The sequence below is a fragment of the Lepisosteus oculatus genome, chromosome 19 (assembly GCF_040954835.1).
Source record: "Lepisosteus oculatus isolate fLepOcu1 chromosome 19, fLepOcu1.hap2, whole genome shotgun sequence".
NCBI lineage: Eukaryota > Metazoa > Chordata > Actinopteri > Semionotiformes > Lepisosteidae > Lepisosteus > Lepisosteus oculatus.
Window position 1 is genome coordinate 16,260,118 of NC_090714.1, and position 10,295 is coordinate 16,270,412.

The following is a 10,295-nucleotide window of genomic DNA, read 5'->3' on the forward strand; positions in this document are numbered from 1 at the left end:
CTGCAGCGGAGGATGGTTTCATCACGTCTCTCTAAAGGCTGAAGTATGAGTTTATAACCGCAGCACAAGCGTAAAAAACAGTAACAAACGTTATGCTGAGAACAGGTGGCTCAAAATGCACCATACTGTATAGCAAAAGTGTGACTTTTGTTTTTCAGGTGAAAATATGTCATTAATGCAATTAATCACCAAACACTTTTGGAGAAGCCGAGCTTAAAATAACTGTTCTGTTTACTTCAACATTGATAAGCTTAATTGGTCCACAGGTTACAAAAAGCAGAGTGCATTAGTCCTCTCGCTTCCACACAGAGGGTGGAATGAAGGAGTAACTGTTTGGATATGCTGTGTTCTGTCCAGTTTATTACCCAGTGTGAGGAGGGATTGTGTCGGCCCGGTTTGTGTTGGTTAGGCATTGCATGAGTCAGTTGAACTGCCAAGAGAAGCATGCAACGAAACAGGCAGCCTGGGGCACGTTTTAATGTGATGTGATCAAAGATATTCACTGGAGCCCGACTTAGAACTATAAGTGTGTCTTTGAAAAATATGTTTCAGCCCCTGGGACAAAGCATCATCAAGAACAAAGCCAAAGGCACACTATACATTGTTGGGAGACTTCAAATCTTACAAGTATATAAAAATAAATGCTTGATTTTTCCTTTTTAGATTTTCTAACATCCCAGTGACACTACAGGTTAATTACATTCAGATTTCCATGCACATTCGGGGGTTTTATTACAGGTCTACTCATATTACAGCATATTACTACTCATGTGTCAAAGCAAAGCAAAACATTGGGATATATAGTTAGAAGTGTAGCATTCAAATCAAAAGATGCTACCTTAAAAATTAAAGTTGCCCAGTGTGCAAGGAAACCCTTATTTGGAATACTGCATACCTGCTTTTTCACCAAGCTACAAAAACCATAGATCAACAGCAACTACTGTAGATATGTCCCCAGACTCAAATGAGTGTCGTAGAGTGACAGGCTAGAAGAACCGAGTCTTTTTAAGACTACAGATTGACTGGCTTAAACACATAAAAAAGTCTCTAAGTCAACCCTGTGGACTTTTATGGAATCAACAGGTGAAGAGAACCAGAGAACAATAGTGGAAAGTCGGGGAAAATGAGAACAGAAGGAACTTATTTACAACAGCCTGATGTGGGAGTCTGCAACCAGCTGCCCCACCACGCTTTCGAAAGGTTCTTATGGTAAAAGGGCAGATAAAAGAACCAAATGACCACCACTGTTAATCGCATGGATTGCATGGATCCATTTGAATAAGAACGTTAAGATCTAACCAAAACTCCAGAGGCAGGAGGGTAATAAGACACTGACGTGCAATACCACATTCGTCCAGAAGGTGACACTAGAGTGTTTACTCCCAAAACTGACACGGGTACCATTAAGTACTGCGCGCCACATCTATCAGTCTAACCTGGGATCAGATTTCATGGTTTAATTGGTGTTATTTGTGTTGCATTTGCTTGGGTTGTATTCTATCAACATAGATTTGTGTTAATGTTGCATGTAACTTTTGTGATGAGTGATGAGCAGTACAAGAGATGTGGGTAGATCATGCGGTTTGGAGTCCACTTCCTCTGTTTTTGCTGATTTCTATCACTACTGATAGTATGGCCGCGTTCTTAAGGCTGTCCTTGAGTCTAAGCAGTAAAGCATTCACACACATGAAGAGGGTGGGGCTGGAGACAGGCAAATCTAAATTCCAATTGTGAAAAGATCTGGAAGAAAAAATACAAGCAATCCCATTTCATTCTGATGACAGTTTTCAAGCAGCTTCGCCAAGTCCAGTGTTAACTTGTCCAGGTCAAGTTATCCACACGTGTGATAAATGGAGGTTATGAACTGAGGTTTGGGAGGGATAACAATGACATATCAATCTCACACAGCTGTATCTGATCACCACCGTAACAGAAGTTAACTCTGTGGCATTCGTCTAGTGAGCCCCTCTAAGAACCCATCTCCACCTGGCAGCTGCCCCCTGGGTCACTCAGTCTGAAGGGGGTTCGAGTCTGCCCCCCAGTGACCGAGCCAAACCTGTCTCACCAAATATTCCAAACCTTCACCAAGCGCTCCGGTCTCGGGTGTCGTTGTCCACAGTGAAAGAATCTGCTCATAAGAAAGTGATGGGACTTTTTACCCATCGTAGGATTTAAAAAACGCAGCATCTTTGATCATGGGAGTATATAAAAAGGCTGTGTCCTTTCTTGCGGTATTGAATGGAGAATCCTTGCCTATATTCCATTCTTTTAAAGGGGTCTGTCCCAAGTTAGGACTGTTTAATTGTAGGGCATGATCCTGTATAAGAGGACCCAATCCCAGTCCTGGACAGTCGCGGTCCTTCTGGATCTACCAGTCTCTCCAGCCAGCCGCTAAAGACCATCAGCGTATCCGGTCTCAGACTGGGCACTCTGGTCTCATTAGGGCAATCGTGATTCCAATAGGAAACTCCTGAAATAGCCCAGTCGATTACGATAACAAGTTTCACTCTTCTACAGATCTTAGCATATCTAATCCTTCCATAGAGAATGGCTGCGGTCTTGAAAAGCCCTAAATGGGGGGCACACAACAGGACAGCCCCTTTATTACGGGGATTTCGACACCTCCTGGCTTTGCTATTGCCACAGCTGCCCAAACAGTTTGTTTGCAGCAGTCAGCCGATAGCATCAGTGTTGTGCCATGCATGTTGTGGGGTACCGACAGCGCCCAGCGCATCTTGGGTGCACTTGGGTGAGCTCGGGCTGTGACGCCAGGCCCTGAGCCCGGGAAACTATTTCAGGAATTGCCCATTAGAAAACCGGAAGACTGGTTGGTATAAGACCCTGTGGATCTCCAGGACCAGGGCGGGGATACACCTTTTCCAAGACACGGGAGCAAATTCACATCTGCAGATGCTTTGAGCGGCACGGGTGTCCTGCAAGCCTCAGACTATTGAAGTAGAAATTCTGAAAAAACACTGTGCAGGTGCAGGTCCCGCAGTCCTCTTGAGCACGAGGGGCGGTCACGGCTCCGTGCGGCTCGTGTAGACCGACTGCAGGAAGCTGTACAGCAGCTGAAAGACTTTACTCCACGATTCACAGGCCGCATCAGTGAAGGCAGGGCCCAGGGCCTCCCCGTAGACCTTAATGATCACGTCAAACAGCAGCTGTCAGAAAAATCAAACAGGAGCAATTCGTCAGTATTCCTGAGCCAAAAACAACAGTGGGACACTGCACACAGAGAAGGTGAGGTCAAAACCAGTCAATTGCATCATTACAAAAGGACAGTCACAAATTTTATTCAGATAGGACGTATTTACATGGTGCCTCCCAGCCATTAGGTTGCCCTGTTTTCCAATATAATTACCAAGCAGACCTGTGCTTTCTGTTTCCCTGTGCAACAAAGAGCTGCTGCTCACCACGAAACAAAGCAAATGTTAAATGTTGTTTTGTACTACGGTATTGTACTGTTGCTGTATTGCATTACTGTCATATATACATATATGTTTCGAGCTCTTGATGTGCAACACAAATCCCCTCAGGGAAAAGAAAGGTTAATTCAATTCAAGCAATGAGCTGTACATTCAGGGGTGTACAAAAGTTCAAAAGGATCCAGGGCAAATGAAGTGAGTTTTACAAGTTACAAAACAGTTGAGGTCTTTGTATTGCCTTAAAGCTGAAGTTCAGAAAAGTGAAACCAGATTTCAGCTGCTTATTAAAGGCTGTAAAGTGCTCTGTGTTTCTCAGAACAAACCATGCAACCTCTTTGCGGCAATATTTGTCTAGTTCAAAGATCTGTAGGCTTTTATTCTGTGACCCCTACAATACCTCGTTCTGCAGTATAGAATTACTCATAAATACCACATCCTGTCATGCAGGATTTAACCTATCAAGGGAAATTACAGAGGTAGACATTCTCAGACATTTTATGAATTCGAAAGTGCAGATGAAAAACACATCAGTGTTTTCTGTGTGGAAGTGGTTGATTTCTTTAATGAGCGTGCTATTCAGCATTCAGACCTACCTCGCTTGTATGCACTGACTTCACAGTTTTAAAAGACAAAGACAATCCACACTTACTGTCAACAACAGATGCCACTTTCCTGCTGTAGAAATGAACCCTTTTATCCATTTTATCTGCCTTTTTGGGATTAAAAAAAATCATGGCTAAACTGGACACTATTTACCGACTTCTTCAATTTTAGTTTATTTCATTATAGAGGCTTGCTTTAATTGAACAGGCACCTCTGTGGTGGGTGAAGCACTAAAGATAATTAAACACACCAAGCCTTTTTTGCTCTGCAGCCACCGGATTGTGAAAGCTGTGTTTTTTTAGATGTGCCTCAGAATGCATCAGTACACCAGTACTACACATCCTCTCTGTGCGGGTGCTAGCTTGTCTGTGCTCCAGCTCAAACAGCGAGCAGAAGGGCAGCTCAGTCTTGGGAGGGGGAATACCTTGAAGTTGTGGATGTGTATCTTGTGCACGTCTCTGTGCCTCTCAGCCAGCGCGGTGAGAATCTCTTTCACAGCAGCCCAGTCATCCAGGTTGTCTATGACTTGGTTGAGGGTATTCATGACCCTCTTCCCGTGCAGTTTAATCCTTGGGTTTGTCTGCATCTGCTCAAGAGTGTCCAGATTCTTGAACCTTTTGAAGTACTGCTTGGTCTCGGGGTGATCAGTGAACAGCCTGATGATGACAAGAACAAAGTTTCTTTAGACACAGCGCCCTCTTTTTACAGCCCCTGACCTCATTTGACATCGCCATCAAAGAAAATAAACATGCATAAAATGATTGCCATATCACCTTTCTCCCCCCCTTATTGGACCACAAACAGCGGCCACACAGAGACTATATAGTTCCCCCTGGTGTGTAGATAATTACCTGTTTGAGACTTTTTGTGCTGTTTTTGCTCAGACTGACTAACCCATAATTTGGAAAGGAACAGGTAAAGGTTTATTCCTGCTGAAAAGAGAAGAAAGGAAACACAACTTTCCAGCTGTGGAGCCTTCTTCGAGTGTGACTCTTTTCAGCATTTAATAAACCTTTACTTATTCCTCTGCAGAATTCACATGCTGACGCAGGTACCTACTTGAACTAACCCAGAGTTTTGCAGGTAACCCCAGATTGGCATGGGAACATGTCAGTCACAGTCCCAGGCACATCAGAGTTCTGTATATACAAGAGAGATGACTGTGCCTGTTGACATTTAGACAGCAACCCCTAAGGCAAATGCCATTTTCGGATACAAACAAAACCAAGTGGATTTTGCCCCCCCAGAGTCTAGAGTTGAATAACACAGCAGAGTTGGTATGGAGGAACCTGTGTCAGTTTATCTTCATTGTTGACTGTTCTGGTCTCGGACATACTATCTGCAACGACAGATGTTTCTGTCCGCGCTGACACAACACAGTCAGACATCTAATCGAAGGGCTTAAGCAAGGGGCTACAGATTCTCTTTGAACCCAAAGGGTGACTATGGTTTAAACACCAGAGTAAGACAGAGGCAGAAGGAAATTCCACTCATCGACATATACAGCGCAGAACAGTACAAGCTGAGTTTATTGCTACTTTAGCTGAGTCATAGAGCTCACACGCCACGATATTTTAAGATTATACTCGCAGTCTGCGAGGCAAGACGAACCTCGCCCTGTACCGCCCTCTCGCTCACTCACACTCATCGGCCGAGCCCAGTTCAAACTGCGGGTCATTCTTTTCAAAGGGTGCACGGGCAACCGAGGCCATCAAGCGAATCCTAGCTCCGCGGGATTCACAGAAATGAAGTGGTGGCTGGAACATGCTCAAAACAGGCTTCTGTGCTACAGGCTACAGGGTTTGGTAGGCGCTATAAACGACTGATCCCAAGCTGGAACGTTATCAGAAGGTCACGTTCTTATTGCTAAACTGATCAGGTCTAGCAGCCAAGTCACGGCCACGTTGTCCGCAGTTTCAAGAAGACAGCTCGGGTAAAGAGAGAATAGCATCGCGCAAAAAAAAAACACTTTTTGGGGAAAAAAAAATACTGATCTGAAATTGAATACCTTATCACGACCACCGCCCCGTTGCCCTCGGGATCCTTGTACACCATCCCCCAGACGTGCCTGATGTTGTTCTTGTCCTCTGCTGTTAGGGTCACCATAGCTGATGCAGATAAAACCCCCGCCAACTAGAATTAAAAGTAACAGCTCTAAACCTCTCGGCTTAAGCCCGGCAGTCGGAATGACCCCGGAACGCGGTTGCATCCGATTTAATACGAGGACCGCGCAGCTCGGTGCAAACCTGAGCTCCTGAAATGGCCCCTCCCATAACGGGAGGGGTCTTTTTCTCTTCACATTCTGTACACGTTTTTCCCCGGGGACGCGTTGCCACAAGTTGATGTCGTCAGATGTGAACTGAATTGTACAAACTTACAAAGGCGAATTTAAATTGGTTGAAGTCGTGTCGCGTTGCAGCAGGACGGCGGAAAGCCGAGCGAAAAAAAAAGCTTGGCGTAAAAGGTAAAACTCCATACCTTGCGGTAACCCGACTGCACAGAATTACTGCGCGGTTTTCAAGAAGGGCGGAAGGCAGGGACGCGCAGATAAGATCTCTTCTTGTTTTCGCTGTCTTCACGCCGAGTTCGTACATCGTGACCCATTTGCCAGTTTCCTCACTAAAGCTTTGTTTTCCTCACTTTCTTGTGAGAACATGAATAGCGACTGATCCAAACACGCTTCAAGGCTGGAAAGCTTCTGCTGGTGTCATGTCAGTGAAAAAAATCCTCAATCTGTGCGGGTCCTAATGCCCCAGTATAGCGATGGGGACACTTTAATGCAGTAAAGGTGCCGATCTCGACACTCTGGTCTTCAAAAATCCCAGGCCGTTTCTCGAGAAGATTAGGGGTGTTATCCCAGTGTCCCTGCCAGATTCCCCCCTGGCCTTGACCACTCATGGCCTCCTAACAATCCCCCTCTCTGAACTGGCTTCATCACTCTGCTCTCCTCCCCACTGAGAGCTGGAGTGTGGGGAGCGGACTGGCGCATCATCCAGGTGGGGCTGCACACTGGTGGTGGTGGAGGGGATCCCCATTACCTGTACAGCACTTTGAGTGGAGTGTCCAGAAAAGCAGCATACAAGTGTGAGGATATATGTACAGTATATGTAAGTGCTCGTAAATGTGCACTGCCTGCCGACCACGAACTGATAAAATATTAGAAAAAAATAATCTAGTGATCTAGTGAGGCGTAAAAGTGTGAAGGTTTGGGAGTGAAAAACTGTTAAATACTGGTTAAAGTGTTAAATTTAGGAACAGCGTCATTTACATGAACTTGCCTGGCAAGCTGTCTGTCTAGTTTTTGACTATTAAGGAACAGAGATATAATTCCTTAATAAGTCCGGAAACGAAACCCGCTGTGTCATTTACGAGTTAACCCTGTCTTCTGTGTGCTGCAAAGGACGAACTGAACCGGGCAGCCTGAATTGTCCTCTTTTAAAATTGAGCCCTGAGTCAATTATGACGGCAGTCAATAAACCGTGAGATGAGATTAGGTTTATCCGTTTTCTCGCTTTTCGAGGTCTTGAAGTTCGGTTTTGTATTGTTCCGAACAGTCTTTTAAAGTTTTAACAGTCTTTTCTGTTAAAACGGACTTATACCGCACCGCAGGGTGTAGCGTAGTCACGTGTTTTCGAACCGGCCCTTAGGTGGGTAACAGATGTGCTGAGCAGGCAGATGAGGAAGATGAGGAACGGGGCATAGTGTCCGGAAAGAGAAGTCTTGGGGTTTTGCCCCTACACAGTGCGCTGTGGAATTGCCTCGCACAACTCCCGTGATGATCCACAGCGGACATGTGAGTATTTAGGGACAAAATGAACATTGCGCGCCACTGTAGCAACCCGTGACAGACCCTGTTGGTCCTCTGTAGACCGGAAACGTGTGAAACACGTACAGCAAAACACTCATAGACCTCGACGTCTACGGAAAGATGGGTGAAAAATGAAACCAGAGCGCGAATGGAACCTTCCTGTTTCGGGTCCCGGACACTGACAACTGTAACACATCCTCTTCTCCTAAATTCTTCAGAAATTACGGTTCCACTCAGCGTGAACCCAGGTGTCACCAATTCTGGTGGTAAAGCTGAGCTCCTGACTTAAACGAATCCAAAATTGAACTGACAATATACTCAGCTAGAACGCTTGTCATTTTTTTTTATAAGAGAGAGATCACTTTATTACCCATATACGATCTCTTGCATTAGGAATTTGTCTTTTCGCAGACCCCAGCTTGCTCTCCATGAGACACACAGACGGGGAGAGAGAAGCTGGGGTTAAGGGCCTTGCTCAGGGGACCAACGGAGTAGGACTCCTCTGCCGGCCGCAGGATACGAACCAGCAACCTTCCAGCCACAGAGCCACCACTCCGCCCCGGGAATGAGGGATATTTAGAGGATGAGATGGATCTGAAGTTATTTGTGGAATACAGGAGTTAAAAGCCGACAGCCTACTGTACATGTTTAGAAATGGAAAACTAAGGGGGTTCAAATTAAACTTATATGGTCAGTCATCCATTCGATTATTGAATTAAGCGGCCAGGTGGCTCACAGACCTACAGGACCAACAGTGGATGTTAAACCAGGAACATCGCACAGTGGGAGCCACTGCATTTCCAGTACACAAACGATCCTGAAAAAAAGCAACTGCACGTCTTTTCAGCCTGAAAGCTACAAACCCCATCGGGGACAAGAAACCTTTTTATGAAACATAAGCTTCTTGAACTGATTTGATGAAAATAACCCAATCCCTCATGAGAAATTCGAAAAATCTGGGTGTGGCAAAATAACTCCCGTTCTTACATAGGAGGGTACAGATTTATTAACGTACTAGGTAACATGGGGAGATTTTGTCCTTTTTCAGCATGATGTAACAAAAAATGAAAATGTTAGGTTTGCTGCCTGGATGTGTTCTGTGCATTGTTATCTCTATTCCAGTCTCAACTAGATTTGTAAAGCCAGGATGCTGAGTCACCATACATCCGGGAAAACCATTCTAGATCAATCATATAAACTGCCCACAGCTCAGTTCCCCTAACACCCATATCTCTATTTTAAAAAAGAAAGGGAGAATATTGAGACAAATTGCTTCCATTAGAAATACAAGTTTAAACAGATCCTCCAATCTTAACTGGAAACAAAGGGTCTATTAAGAAACACACTCGCAGTAGGAGCCACTGTCTGGTAAATTTCTCAGGTTGTGGAACGCTAAAAACAGTCTTCAGCATGTCAGACTAACAGGTGACAAAATCTACTGAGGTTTTAAAATCCACATTATCCACTTAAACTACATATTACACATAACCGTTGGGTGGGTAAATTAATCAGATGTACCAAGTTAACATTTTTAGGTGCTGTAAAGGCATTTAGAAACTCCTCAAGATCAAAACTCTGAACAGGACACAAAGAAAAAAATCATTTACCGTCTTTGCTTCCTCGGACTCATGCTAAAGTGCAAGATAAAATTACCAGGGATGGTTCAGGGAGGGATAAAGGACTCCAAATGTCAACTTGGGTAACGGAGGACAAGCCAGCTGCCCGAGATCACAGTACATTGAAGTGGGGGCTGAATTAAGGAGAGTACTGTGTCCCATAGACAGCCAAAAGGTTAAGATTCAGATGTTGACTGGCATCATTTAATTTCACACTGATCTGTGCATTGTGAAGTGTTAAGTTTGCTCTTAAAGTCTTCAATAATTAAAGGCTAATGAAGGAAAAGGAACTGTTGTTACCACATGAAAAGCATTAGGTAATATCTCTAAAGGACACCTAAAGGCTGGATTTTAATCCAGAAATAATTGATTTATTTGAAGTGCTTTTAGGAACGTCGGCTATTTAATTTTTTTACAGATAATGACCAAGGTTTGAGAGCATTTTTTAAATTTCCCTTAATTTTTTCCTTACGTTTTCACAGTCCTGAAATTCCTTAACTTGCACCTCTGTTCAGTTCCCATAACGTGAGCCACTCTTGGGACTACATCTGTTTTACGTTTTTCGTGCTTTCTTCAGACCTCAAGGGAGTTCTGCCTTGCCGAGAATAATTTACATTGCGGGGCTAACCGGCAGCCTGACACCACATTCCACTGCAGGAAAGCATTAACAGTTAACACGAGGGACCTCAAAAGGGTAGTCTAACAATTTCTCCAAACCCAAGCGCTGGGAGTCAACCCACATGGATCAAGCAGGGACATGCAAACGCCCTTCAAGTATACGAATCTTTCAAACTTGATTCCAAACAAAGGGAAAAGAGTTTATTAAATAAGTCACGTAAC

At 44.4% G+C, this 10,295-nt stretch overlaps 1 protein-coding gene across 1 annotated transcript; it reads right to left on the minus strand.

Annotated features, from left to right (window-relative positions):
* Positions 1-213: 213 nt before the first annotated feature.
* On the minus strand, positions 214-6,359 carry LOC102686436 (cytoglobin-2-like). The gene is made up of 3 exons (XM_006637329.3): positions 6,040-6,359; positions 4,456-4,687; positions 214-3,164 (listed from the first exon to the last, which is right to left on the minus strand). The coding sequence occupies exons 1-3, from the start codon at positions 6,135-6,137 to the stop codon at positions 3,021-3,023; spliced, it is 474 nt and encodes a 157-aa protein (XP_006637392.1). The 5' UTR covers positions 6,138-6,359; the 3' UTR covers positions 214-3,020.
* Positions 6,360-10,295: the final 3,936 nt, after the last annotated feature.